Genomic DNA, 13507 nt, shown 5'->3' with positions numbered 1-13507 from the left:
CAGCCCACTTTATTATTAGCTGCAAACAAAGCAGGAGGTTTATTTTGCTAACAAAGCGCCCAGCCCCGGCTCAGCTCACTGGAGCCAAACCCCAATCTCTGACCTTCCTCCCGCCGGCCGAGGAAACGGGAGCTTTTTCCAGCCCTGTGCGTCATTCCCTGCCCGGCCAGCCCCATGCTCAGCGCTGCCGGCAGCGGCCAGGCGCGTCCCCTCCTCTCCAGGGCACCATGAGCATCACCTCCGAGGATGCAGCACCAGTATCCTCCAGGGACACCCCACAAACAGCCCTACTGCCCCCCCGGGTTGCTCCTGGTGTGGGGCTGCGGCACTCACGGTGCGGATGAGCAGGTCCGGGCACGGGGAGGTGACGGTGGCCGAGCAGCGGGCGCACAGGAGGACGAGCACCGCTGGCTTGGTGCAGCTGCCAGCTCGCGGCGTGACGGACACCTTCAGCGGAAAGGCAGAGACCTGGGGGGGGAAGGGGAGAGCATCACCACCGCGGCCACCGAGCCCCAATTGCTGCCACCTCCCTGGCTGCCCCCAGCCACCCCACCTGCCCCTGGCGCCGGAGGCAGCAGGGAGAGCCCGCGGGCTGGCCCCGGGCACGAGACATGCAGGAGGGATGCAGAGAGGCTGCGTGGATGTGTACCCCACCGGGGGCAAACACCTCCCAGCTCCCCTGGGGAAGGGACCAGGGCATCCCCACCCCTGGGACAGTGGCATCCCCACACTGGAGTCCAGGGCACCCCCATCCTGGGGACTGGGGCATATTTGTGTCGGGGACTGGGTAATCTCTGTAGTGGGCTGGCGGACAGCATCCCTTCCCCAGCACCCAGAGCATCCCCACCCTGGGGCCAGGGCTTCCTCACCCTGGGCACTGGAGCATCCCCACTGCAGGCACCACGGTGTCACCCAGTGCCAACCGCAGCATCCCCACCCCAGCCACCGGGACATCCCCTCGTGGGTTCCCAGCCCAGTCCCAGCACCGTGCAGCCGCTCCAGGCTTGGGACCGGCCACACCGGTGCACAGGGATGCCGGGGGTACAGCAGCGGCACGCACCTCTCCCCGTGGCCGGCACTGCCCAGCAGCCTCCAGCCGGAAATCCGGATGGGGAAGCCGAAACACCAGGCGCTAAGTTTGGCAACTGCTGCCTGAATCACCGCTCACAAAGTGCTGAGCCAGGCAGCGGGCAGGGAAAACCAGCCGGGGACCAGGCGGGGGGGCAGCTGCCAGCGCAGGGCCGGCGGGACGGAGCCATGGGCATCCCGGCCTGGCTGTGGCCCTGCAGCGAGCGTGGGTGGCCGGGGACCCCGGGTGGCCCCGGGCGTCGGGGAGGAGCCGGCGGCTGTTTTTCCTGCCGCGTGTTTTGCGGCGCTCCATTGTTCGGCTGGCCGAGTGGCGGGAGCCTCGCCGCTGCCCCGCTGCCGCCTTTCAGGTTATTTTTTTCTTTTTCTTTTTCTTTTTTTTGGGGTTTTTTTTTTTTTTTGCATCATTGGGATCTGCTTATAGAAAGCAGCTTCCAGTAATTCTTCTATAAGTGGAGCCGCGTCCCTGCCCGGCTCCCCCCCTGCGCCGCAGGGCTTGGTGCCGCGGCCATGACATCAGTGCGTGTCCCCCACCACTGCCGGTGACCACACCAGGGCACCCCTGGCCCCAGCACCGGGGTGCCGGCCCCAGGTCACACTGGGCTGGGGCAGAGGGGCCCTTGCAAAACCCTCGCCCTGCTCCTGCCTCCCACTGAAAAGCAGAACTGGGGGAGCTGGGAGGCAGCGGCACCGGCTGGCCCTGGGCTGGGCCAAAATGGGGCGCTGGGTTTGCTGGGGCCCAGCTGGCGTGCGGGGAGCCGTGCCCTGCGGCAGAGCAGCCCTGCAAACCCACGTGCCGGTGCAAACGCAGGCGCTGGTGCAAATCCATGCACCAGTTGCAAACCCGCCCACCAGTGCCGACCAGTACCGGCGCCAGCCGGGGACGCAGCCCCGGCCCCGCCGCTGCTCTGCGCCCGTCCTCGCCCGAAAGCTGCCCAGGGCACCCACAATGCGGTGGTCGCCCCTCGGCAGGCCGCGCACATGCCGGCAGCCAGGTTGCCACTCGCTCGGCCACCTTCAAGTGATGTGCCTCCCTCCGTCCGTGCCTCCCTCCGTCCCTCCTTCCATCCCGCCATCCCTCGCTGGCGTGGGCCCCGTGGGGTGCCCATGGCTCTGCCCTGCTCCTCAGCGGGGACCCGGCCACCTCCCCAGGGAAACAGGGGTTCCCGGGACGTCCAGCGCAGGGACAGCCGCGGCAGCGCGGGCTGTTAGAGAAGTTGCCTCTAAAGACTTTAAAACCCTGTCAGGGCCAGAGGCACCCGCGGCTGCGCTGGGAGGGGAAGCTCCGTGAAGGCACCATGGAAAAGGTTAATCCGGGTCCTCTCGCTGCCGCCTCAGTGAGAGGAAACGGTTTCGACAGCTGGGACACCCTGCCCGGCGGGGACAGTGCCGGGGGGACAGTGCCGGGACCCCGCTCGCTCACCTTGGACCACTCGATGCTGAGGACGTGGACTTCATGGCCGGCGCCCAGGGAACCGCTGCTGACGCAGCCCCGCGGCACCGTGCCGGTGGCGTAGGAGAGGGTGATGGGCGGCTCTGCCGTCACCGGCTGCAGGTCGCAGCCCTCGGCTCTCCCGGGGTCTGGGCGGAAAACAAGAGACCGTCAGTCCCCGCTGTGCTGGCGTGGGGTGACACGACATGGGGGGGACATGATGGAGGTGGGGGTGCGACACCAGCCCCGGCGCTCCCCCCGCGCCCCCGCCACGGCATCACCACAGCCCCGCCGCTGGCACAGCGCCTGCAGGACCGTCTGCTACGTGTTTGTTTGGGGCTCGTCTGCCGCTGCCACAATCACATTAATGACCCTTGGATCCGGGCTGGAAAAATCCGCTGTCCCCGCTCGGCACTGCTGCGTGCCAAAACTCGCGCCCGGCTGCCCCGAACGCTCGGGCGGCGGCGGAAGCCCCCCCACATCTCCCGTGCCGCAGGAAAGCGGGAAGCTCAGGTATGGAAATGGCTGTAAAGCTCATCCTCTGCGGGCGCCGAGGCGCGAGCTTCGCCCCATCCCGAACCCCCCGCGCGGCACACGAGCGAGCGGGAGCGGCGAGCGGCTGCCAAGGGAAATCCTGAGTGCAAACAGCCGTTTGAAGGCCTGATCCTGTAAATCCCCGTTTGCCTCGGCCATTTCCTCTGCCCCAGGCGGCTCTGCTGCGGCCAGGCTGTCCTGGAGCTGGCCCCTGTGCCGGGAGGTGTTCTGGGGACCTACTCGCACCCATGGGTGCCCCCTCGCAAGGGGCTGGGCAGGATGGAGCCCTGCGGCCATGGCTGGGGGCTGCCCATGGGGACACGGTGCCTGGGGCACTGTGTTTGCGTTGGAGGTGGCCACTGAGCTCTGTCCCTTCCCGTCTCATCCTTTCCCATCCCTGGGAGCTCCAGCCGCCGTGCCAGGAGGTGACCGGACCCTGTGCCAGGCCCACCCAGCCGCCCCCACAGGGACCGGGGCCGGAGGACGTGATGCTCCGGGTGTCAAGGCTTCAGGACGCGGCAGCCGGCAAAGGGCCACCCGTGCCATGCTGTGCCCATCACAGCATCCTCAGGCCGTGTCTAACCATCGGGGTGGCGCGTCCACAGCAGCAGGGTCACAGCGTGGACCCCCCCAGTGACGCTGCCATGGGCCCACCTATTGTCCGGCGCTTCCTCCCCCCGGCACGGCGGCCATGCGGCCGGCAGCATCGGGAGGAAGATAAACAGCCGCTTATCTGGGCGCCACAGGCTGCGTCCCTCTTCCCCTCCGCTCCTGCCCCGACGGCACCGGGCATGGCTGTGCGGCCCTCAGCACAGACGGGCAGAGGCCGGGCAGCTCATCACACCTCCGGCAGCATCCCGTGGGGAGGTCGGGCAGGGCTGGGGGAACGCAGCCAGGCTCACCCCCAGCATGGGGCAGGGATGCTGGCGGAGGGGACACGGGGCAGCGGTGCCAGCCGGGCACCGTCAGCCCGTCAGTCCCCGGGGAAGGCAGCGGGCTCCAGCATTATGTCAGGATCAGATAAGGGGGCTCAGCTGGGCCGCCGGGGCCATCAGATAAGGGCACTGTTATTTTTGTACTCCGGGAAAGGGAAAAAAAAATAAAAAGGAAGAAAGAAAGAAAATCTACTTTATTTTTTTCCAGCCGCCTGCCCTCTCCTTCACTCTGGTGTGGCCAAAACCAGGGAGCGGGGATGGTCCCACCGCGGCCCCCCAGCCGGGGGGTGATGCCTGGTTTTTTGGGAGCAGATCAAAGACCCGGGGCAGAGAGCAACGCCCAGGGGTGCCGGGCCGGGTGTGCGGGAGTGGGGTGGCTCCAGCAGCACAGGATGCCCCATGGGACGGGCAGCGCCACTCTGGCATCCCAGCATCCGGTTGTACTGCCTCGGCACTTGTGTAACGAGCCGGCCAGTCTCAGCTCGGGTCAGGAATGGGGATGAACCCAGTGCTGCAAACTCGGGGGGGGAGGTTGTCACCCCCCCCACAGCCTCCCTGAGCCACCGCTGCTGTTGGACCATGCGGAGGTGGCACTGGGGCTCAGATGACAGGGCGGATGGGACCAGGCTTTTGGGCTGACGCAGGCCACGTCATTCCTGCCGCTCTCTAAGTCAGCCAGGCGCCAGGGTGGGGAATGGGAAGGGGTGACCCAGCACTGTGCGCACCCCGCGGAGAGCAGCACCAGTCCCTGCTGGGGTGGGAGGCACAGAGTCCCCCACCTCTGGAAGTCTGCTGTGTCTGTGAGGTCCCTCGGCACTGCGCCCACTGTGAGCACCCCCAGTCCTGCAGCACTGCGCCTGCTTTGGGCACCCGCGGCCCCCCAGCACTGTACCCGCTTTGGGCACCCCCAGCCCCACGGGTCCCTGCAGGGGAGAGGCAGCAGCCAGGCAGGACATGGCCTGTGTGGCACAGCTAGGCAGGACAGGGACCATATAGCACAGCTATGCAGGACGGGGACTGTATAGCACAGCTACTGCGGTCAGGGACCACATAACATAGGTACTCAGGATGGGGACCATATGGCACAGCTACACAGAATAGGGATGATATGGCACAGGCACACAGGATGTGGACCATATAGCACAGCTGCATAGGTTGGGAATGGTATGGCACAGATCAATAGGATGTGGTCTATATAGAAGAGCTACACAGGATAGCAACTGTACAGGCAATGTCATACGACAGCGACTGTATAGCTCAATTACGTAGGGCAGAGACTACGTTGCAGTTATGTAGGACAGGGACCGTATGGCACAGCTACATAGGCTAGGGACCATATAGCACAATTAGGACAAGGACTGCATTACACAACTACACAGGACAGGGACCATATGGCACAGCTACTCAGGATGGGGACCATATGGCATAGCTACATAGGACTCAGCCCATACAGCACACCCACGTTAGTGTAGGGACTGTATGGCGCAGCTATATAGGATGGAGACTCTGAGACAAATATAAAGAACATGGACTGTATGGCATGGCTTTGCACAGCTGTGTAGGATGGGGACCAGATGGCACAGCTACATGGTACGGGGACTATACATCACAGATAGCGAGGACAAGGTCTCTACGGCACAACTACGCAGGCTGCAGAGCGCATGGCACAGCTATAGGATGGGGACCGTATTGCACAGCTACATAGGACACAGACCTTATTGCACATCTATGTAGGAGGGGGACTGTACGGCACAGCCACAGGACGGGGACTGTATGGCACAGCTACAGGGAATGTGGCCCATATGGCACAGCCTCACCAGGCAGGGACCGGCTGGCACAGCTACCGGGCAGTGACCGGGGGTGACAGCGGGCAGGGAGCGGGCGCAGAGCCTGGCAGCGGGGACACCCCAGCAGCACCCACTGGCACTGGCCCCCGCAGCGGCCAGGAGGGACCGATCCTGCCGGGACAGGCTGTGCCACCAGCCTTGGCCTCCCCGAGCTGCCGCTGCCTTCCCAGTTCCCTTTCCCGCTGCCGGCAAACCGCGTCCCCGGGTCCCCCAGCTCCTGCTCTCTGCCCGGCATGGGTGGCCCCACGCCTGTGTCCCCTTGACATTCCCCCTGCGGTTCGCAGGGACCTTGGGGTGGCTTCAGCTCTTCCCTGCCCGACTGCTCCGGAGGCGGACAAACCCACAGCTCCGTCCCCACGGCCCACGCGCGGCTTTACGGGGTTTTTCCCGTTCCTCGCCCCTGGCTCCCAGTCAACCCCACACACCCCCCGGCGGTGCCGGGAGGCCACGGAAGCCACCCCAGACTCCCCGGGTGCCATTGCCTCGGCCGGGGCACAGCAACGGCCCCTTCGACACCTCCCAAGCCCTGGTGACGCAGCCTGGGTTTCGGGGGTCCCGGGGAGCGGCAGGGGTTGCGCTGTGTCTCCCTCCCGGGACAGGGGCGGGTTCGTCCCTCCTCACCCCCGGCGTTCACCCCCCAAACCTTCTCTCCTGGGGGTGTCACTGCCCATGCCGACACGGCCGGGACCCCTTCGGCCGCGGACCCGCTGCCCCCCGGGGAGATAGACAGCCCGCCCCAGCCCACGACAGCTCCAGGACGGAGTCACCGGTGGGTCCCGTCCATCCCGGGGGTGTCTCGCCCCAGCCCCACTCACCCGGGCGGCCGAGCAGAGCCAGCAGCAGCGGCAGGAGCGGGGCAGCGCGGGGGCCCATGTCCGCCTGCGGCCGCTCCCCGGGAGCCAGCGCCGAGTGCCGGGCGGCGGCGGCAGGAAACCGACTCCCGCCGGGGGAGGCCCGGCGGCCCCGCGCCGGGAGGAAATGCCGCTGGCGGCGCTGGGGCCGGGCCGGCGGCGGGGGGGCGGCCGCTATCCGCAACGGGGAAGAGGAGGGACCCCCCCCCCTCCCCGCCCCCCGGGAGCCGCCGTGCCTCAGTTTCCCCACAGCGCGGGGCGGCCCCTCTGCAGGGGTGCGCTGGGAGCGCCGGGGGGGCACTGGCACCTGGGCTGGGCGTCCCCAGGGACCTCCCTGGGCTGACACCGGTGAGTGGAGGGGTGGGAGTCAGGGGTTCAGGTGGGGCGTGCCCCCCCGCCCTCAAAATGCACCCACTGGTGCAGCACAGCCCAACCAGCACAGCGAGGAGGGGGCTGCCCCACGGCACCCCGACATTCAGCCCACACCACCCCCAGCCAGCACCCCAGCAGGGTCACCGCGTCCGAGGCTGCTGACTGCCCCACGGCCCTGGATACCTGCTCTGGGGCCACGGGGCAGACGGAGGGCCCCACAGCGCTGCCTTGCCTCTACGCTTGGCTGGGCCACAGTCGGGGACAGGTTGGGGGCTGGGAGGTCCCCCTGGACAGGGCTGCCTGGACCAGGGGGTCACAGCCAAGTGCCGCTGAGGTGGGAGCCATGGGGTGGCTGGGGGCACCCAGGGAGCCACTGCTGCACCCCTGCCCCATTCTCCCCACGCGTGCCAGCGGCTGCTGCCCGAGGTGAGAGCCCTCCTGCAGCTGACGGTGTGGCCGGGAGCCCCATGCCAGGGGTTGGGCACGGGCCCCCGAGGATGGTCTCCATCCTGAGCCACAGCCGCGGGCAGGGGAACGGCATGGGGACGTGCCAGGGAAGCCAGGCCTGTCCTCACCAGCCAGGATGTCCCCGGAGATGTCCGTGACCCTGGGGTAAGCAGCAGACAGCTCCCATGACAGAGCACTGCCATCTCCTGGGGACCGCGGGGACAGGTGCTCGCCCGGGCATGGGGACAGGGATGGGGACCAGGGCCAGGCACAGGCACCCCTGCCCCTCCCGCACCCCTCTCCCTGCGGTGACACTACAGAGCGATGAGCAAGAGGCCCTTGGCCAGGCCACTGGGATGGAGGTGGCTGCGGGGTGGCAGACAGAGGGTGGCTGCGGGGGGCTGCGCATGCAGCCCTGTGCACCCCGTTCAGCCCCAGCACAGCATCTTCCCCCCCCGCAGCTTACGGAGCAGCCTCAGGCTTTCCATCCGAAGGAGAAGCATTTAAAAGCCATCGCCAAGCACCCAGGGGCCATGCTGGGGAGGAGGGCAGGGTGCCCAGGTCCCTGGGCACTGCAGGGTCCCCCCTCCCAGCCCCAGAGCCCTGCTCACCCCCTGGGGAAACTGAGGCACGCTCACAGCACAGCCAGACAGGGATGGAGGCACAAGGGAGATGGGTCACCCTGCTCTCACTGTGCAACTTTAGGCCATAGCATCCCAAACTGTCCATGCCCCCGGTCCCCTTGTACCCAGGGGCACTAGGCAAGCGCCCGCTGGCCCCAGCCCTGGCTCAGCTGTCCTGGCAGCACCCCAGCCCCAGCCGGATGGCCGCATCCTTCCTGCCCGGCAGCCCAACTGCCTCCCTGCAGCGCCCCGGGCTCTGCCGGCGGCTCCTTCGCCCCCAGGCACGGGGCTGACGTCGGAGCCTGGAGCATTTGGGTTTTCTTCTTGGGGATTTTTTGTTTTTTCCCCCACGTGCTTCCTTCCTCTGCTCTGGCCCATTGGCCTCGGCTGCCCCCGGCGCTGCCGCCCACCCCAGGCCCCTGGCTCTGTGCCTGGCTCCCGAAAGCGAGTGGTGGGGGGCCCTGCGGGGGCCGCAGTTCTGCTGCCTCCTGCCCTCACTGTGTCTGGGTAAACCCTGGCCCCAAGCCCTGCCGCAGCCCCTCTGCTGTGGCGTCGTGCCTGGGCAGCTCTGTGGGTGCTGCAGAGCCCCTAAACCCCTGTCCCCCACACCAGCACCCATAAATACCTGTCTGCTGGGGCTCTGTGACTCACGCCCATGAGGACCCCCACCCACGAGGAGCCCCAGCCTGGTGGCTGGGTTCAGCTGGGTGTCCCCAGCACAGCCCTTGGCCCCCGAGCGGGGCTGCACCCAGGACCAAGAGGTGGCACCGATGGCAGTGGGTGCCCAGGCACAGCAGGGCAGGGAGCACCCCGTGCCAGGGCCTTGCACCACCCCCAAACACCCCGTTGCAGCCACCACGTACCCCAAAACCCCCCTGATGATCAAAAGAAACAAGGAAACACCAAGGTGTGAAAGTGGTGGAAATCCCCATCCCAGCACTGGGGGGGTCCGAATCCGGCCGCTCCCAGACCCCAGAGCCTGCAGGCCAGCCGTGGGGAAGGGATGCGAGTGCAGGATGGGGGTTGGATGCTGCCGGATTCTCTGGGGACACACACCCAGAGCACAAGGGGCTTCAGCAAGTGGGACGGGATTGGGGCGAGCAGGATATAGCTGCAGGCTCCCCGCAGCCCAAGGATTGGGAAGATGGGGCGAGCGGCGGGGATGCTCCCTCCCTTCCTCCGAGCACAGCATCCCACTGCCCCGGTGGGATAAACACCCGCTTCCTGCCCTTAATCAGCTCCAGAGGGGCAGGGGGGGGGAAACAGGGGGGAGAAAAAAAATCTCTGGAAAGAAAAACTCATTTCCTGCGACAGAAGAAAAAGATAAAGTCTGGGCTCATTAAAGTGAACTTTACTGGGGAGAGACGGGAAAGAGCCAAACACAATGTCCTTGAAATTTCCTCCGCGCGGCTCCGTCCACGAAAACAGGATAAAGCCGCTTCCGCTGTCTCTGCCGGAGCGCGCCAGGGAGGAGCGGGGCCGGGGGTCGGCTACAGGCTGTCGAGGTGGGAGCAGACCTGCTGGAAAACCTCCTCCACGGAGCCCTCGGCGTTGAGCTGGGTGCAGAGGAGTTAGCTGGGGGGTGGGGGGTGTCACCTGAGGGTACGGCGTGAACGGAGCTCTTCCAGGGGTGGATTTTGGCCGTGGGTAGAGAGATCGGGGCCAGTTTAGTGCAAAGGGGTACGGAGCCATCCTTGGATGGGGTCTCTGTGTCAGGAACTGGAGGGTCCAGCTGGCTCCGAAGAATCCAGCTGGCTCCAAGGGGTCAAGATCACCTCAAACAAGCTAGGACTGAGTTCTTCCCTCTTCCATCCCCATCCATCACTTCCCCTCCCCTGGGACCACAGGCACCCCGAGCCACGGGGGTGGAGGGTGCCGGCATCGGCCACGTCCCGCTTACCTGGCGGACGATGCCTCTGCTCTTGTAGAAGGCGATGACGGGCTCGGTGGCCTTGTAGTAAGTCTCCAAACGCTTCTTGATGGTCTCCTCGTTGTCATCCACCCGCCCACTGGTCTCGCCACGCTTCAGCAGCCGTTTCACCATTGTCTCCTTCCCCGCGTCCACATAGAGCAGCAGCGTGGGGGGGGCGATCTGTGGGCAGGGGGGACATGGTTGTCACCATGCCGAGCTGGCATGGGCCTGGGTTGGTTTGGGGAGATTGCAGCGGTGAGCACGGGGGTCACACACGTCCCCAGGCCATCCTCTGCCTCTCTCTGCCTGTCCGTGTGGGGACACCGGTGGCCCCCAGACCCATGCAGAGGGAGGCAGAGGGACACCACGGCCAAGCCCTGGCTCTCTGCCATCACCATCATGCCGGCACCGTGGGCAGCCTCTGTCAGCCGGAGGACACCCTGGAGAGATGTCCCCCACCCCCCCACCACGCCCTGGCTGCGGGCTGTCCCCCAGGCAGGGGGACCTGCTGGCTGGACAGTGCCCAGTTTAGACTCTGTTGGGATGGGATCTTCACCGGGATGGGGAGGCTGCTGGATGGAGCCCCTCTGCTGGGATGGTGGGTGGCACGGCACGGCACCAGTCCTCACCTTTTTCTCAAACTCCTCTCCCTGTTTCACCTCCCGGGGGTAGCCGTCGATGAGGAAGCCCTTGGATACATCCGCTTTGGCCACCATGGCATCCCGCAGCATGTCCAGCACCGTGTCCTGGGGAGGAGGGGGACAGAGCTGTCAGGGCTGATGCGGGACAACATCCCCCCCCCCAGCACCCCCAATCCCTGCTGCAACCCCCCCCCCGAGGTGGCAGGGATGGAGGTGTCCCCAGGCCAAGGGCTGACCATCACCGTGGTATCTGGTGTCCCCACAGCCACCTCTGCCTGCATGCCCTGCCATGCCACAGCTAATGGCCCACGTTGACTCACCAGGGGCACTAGCTCGCCCTTCTCCATGATGGCCTGCAGCTTCTTGCCCCGCTCTGAGCCCGAGCTGACCTCTGCCCGCAGCAGGTCCCCCGTGGAGAGGTGGGTGTAGCCATACTTCTGCACGATCTTCTCACACTGGGTCCCTTTCCCCGAGCCGGGGCCACCTGCAAATCACACAAGGGCCACACATGCCCCAACCCATGGGTAAGGAGCTGGAGGGGCACGTGGAAGCAGCAGCACAGACCCACAGGAGAGCCCGGAGCCCGGTGAGATGGGGGTCAGCGTTCCCAAGCCCAGCACCAGAGGGATGGGAAGAGCAGCTCCTGGGGTGTGCTGGGGGATGCCACTGCTTTGGGCTGGCATGGGCTGCTGGCAACTGGCAGGTGGGCACCACCACCCTGATGGCACCCAGGGCATCACCACCCCACCAGCAGCCAAGACATCACTGCCTGATGGCACCCAGGAGACCACCACCTCATTCAGGACCCAGGATGTCCCATTGGCACCTGGCCATCACCACCCCATCAGCACTGAGGACATCAACCACTGCCTGATGGCACCCAGGACATCAACCCCCCAGGTGTTTACGGTCACATCACCCCAGATGCTGCCACCCCATGCCTGGCCAGAGGTGCCCTACCAGTCCCAACAGACCCCACCATGGCCTCCAGGAGCCGGGCTGGAGCCCTGGCCATGCCGCAGCTCCTGGGCACAGCCAGGGTCCTGCAGCCCCGGCCCCCCAGCCCTGGGCACTGCCTGCTCCACATAGCCCCCCCACCCTGGAGGCACAGGGGGATGGGGCTGTGCTGTGGCCTTGACCCCGCCAGCGGCAGGACCCAGACACCCACTTACCCACCACGAAGATGATTTTGTGGTGCTTGAGTTTTTCTGGAGAAGAGAAAGCAAAAAATTAATTATCGAAAGCCAGAAAGCCCATCAGGGAGCAAGGTGTCCCCGGGTGGTGCCGGATCCGTGGCAGGCATCCCTGGGGATGGAGGGGACCGATCCCAGGGCCCTGGGGGTAGGGTGGGAAGGTGGAGAGGGAAGCAGCCACGTGTCGCCCTTGTCCTTGTCACCTGGGTGGGTTGGGACGGCTGGGCTGGACATGGCTGAACACAAAGACCCCATGGCGCCTCGGCCACGGGGCTGGAACCCCACTGCCACGTGGTGTCCCGGAGACGGTCACTGTCCATGGCTCCACCGTGGGCAGGGACCGGCCACATCCATCCCTGCGGCCGCCTTGTCACCCCGGCGGGCTAATGGGGGCTGTGGCAGGCTCGGCTTGGCATGGCTACCTCGAGCGCCTGGCGTGAGTCCTGGCAGTCCCTGAACCCCAGCATCGGTCCCTGGGCCCGGTGGCTGACGTGCAGGTGGCTCTAACCGCCCTGTCCCCTGCCCGGCACCAGGGTCCCACACCACCTGCAGGATCCGGCCCAGCCGTGGGGCAGGGCGATGCCAGGGTGCAACGCCGCGGGCAGAGGCAGAGCTAAAAATAAAGTCGAGCTGCTCCGGGGCCGCTCTCCCATCTCCCGATGACAGCCGGCTGAAATTTCAACTCCTCCGGCACCCGGAGGGCTGGGGACAGAGCCAAGTGGCTGTCGGAGACCGAGGAGACGTGCGGGATGGACATAGGGGAGGGGTGGAGGTGGGGCTGGAGGAGAGGGATGCAAAGGGGACCGCAGGGATGGGTGCAAGGGACAAACAGGACGGATGCAGGGGGGACCGAGGGGACGCAGAGGCGGACGGAGGGGATGCACACGAGGGGGATGGAGGCAAGATGGATGGAGCACTCACCTGTTGACATGCTGCCGCGGTCCAGGCACAGGAGCGCTTCAGGCTGCGAGAGAAGAGTAGGATGAATAACTCGGCACAGCTGGGACACACACGGCCCCAGGGCTGGGGGCCGGGGAGACGACGGCTCTCCCTTCCGTGCCGGTGCACATCTCCATGGCCAAGCCGGGGGTCGGGTCTTCTGCCAGCGGGGCGGAAGACCCGACCCCCGGCTTGGCCCTAAAATAGGGAGCTTGGAAGCTCTGCACCCACGGCTATCACCTACCTGGCTCCCGGCAGCCACCCGCCCCATCCGGCTGCGGTGAGGGCTTCCCCATGCCGGGTGACGCACGGTGACGTTACCGGCTTCCTCCCCTGCCCTGACCACATCCCTGTGCCCGGGGTGCTGCCTGGCCGCTGAAAACCAGCTTGGGTTGACCGGTGTCACCAGGACACCAAGCGATGGAGGCAGCATCCCCCTGGCTCCCCATGGGCTGTTTTTTTTGGGGGGTGCTCTAAGGGGGGCTTGTAGCACCCTGTTGCACTCCCATCATCTCGGGGCGGGGTTTGGCCACCCTGCCTGCCCGCACCCAGCCCCACAGCACCCGACCTGCTTGGCTGCACTACGTCACCCCGAACTGGCCGGACAGGGTGCTGGGTCGGGGCATCCTGCGGCCAAACGAGCCCGCGGCCGCTGACGAGGTCGTGTTACAGCCGGGAAAGGGCAGAGGTTAAGT

General features: G+C 66.3%; 2 protein-coding genes across 2 annotated transcripts in view; both read right to left on the bottom strand.

The window, feature by feature from the left end:
- The window catches only part of LOC309412262 (uncharacterized protein), a gene marked incomplete at both ends in the record, with an annotated part of 7707 nt that extends 1000 nt beyond the window's left edge, over window positions 1–6707 (bottom strand). Inside the window, 3 exons of the mRNA XM_082009134.1 lie at window positions 334–468; window positions 2510–2667; window positions 6650–6707. Of these exons, the coding sequence (XP_081865260.1) occupies window positions 334–468; window positions 2510–2667; window positions 6650–6707 (351 nt within the window). The remainder of the gene's footprint in view (window positions 1–333; window positions 469–2509; window positions 2668–6649) is intronic.
- Window positions 6708–9225: 2518 nt separating this feature from the next.
- Window positions 9226–13123, bottom strand: AK1 (adenylate kinase 1). The gene is given in 8 exon segments (XM_082008812.1): window positions 9226–9683; window positions 10028–10219; window positions 10669–10785; window positions 11001–11164; window positions 11853–11888; window positions 12795–12837; window positions 13057–13102; window positions 13104–13123. Coding segments are annotated over 8 exon segments (669 nt in total). The 5' UTR covers window positions 13109–13123; the 3' UTR covers window positions 9226–9617.
- Window positions 13124–13507: the final 384 nt, after the last annotated feature.

Source organism: Phaethon aethereus (genome assembly GCF_964289735.1).
Source record: "Phaethon aethereus genome assembly, chromosome: 20".
Taxonomy (NCBI): Eukaryota; Metazoa; Chordata; class Aves; order Phaethontiformes; family Phaethontidae; genus Phaethon; species Phaethon aethereus.
The sequence above is the reverse complement of the archived record's forward strand: the minus strand, read 5'-3'. Positions and strand labels throughout refer to the sequence as shown.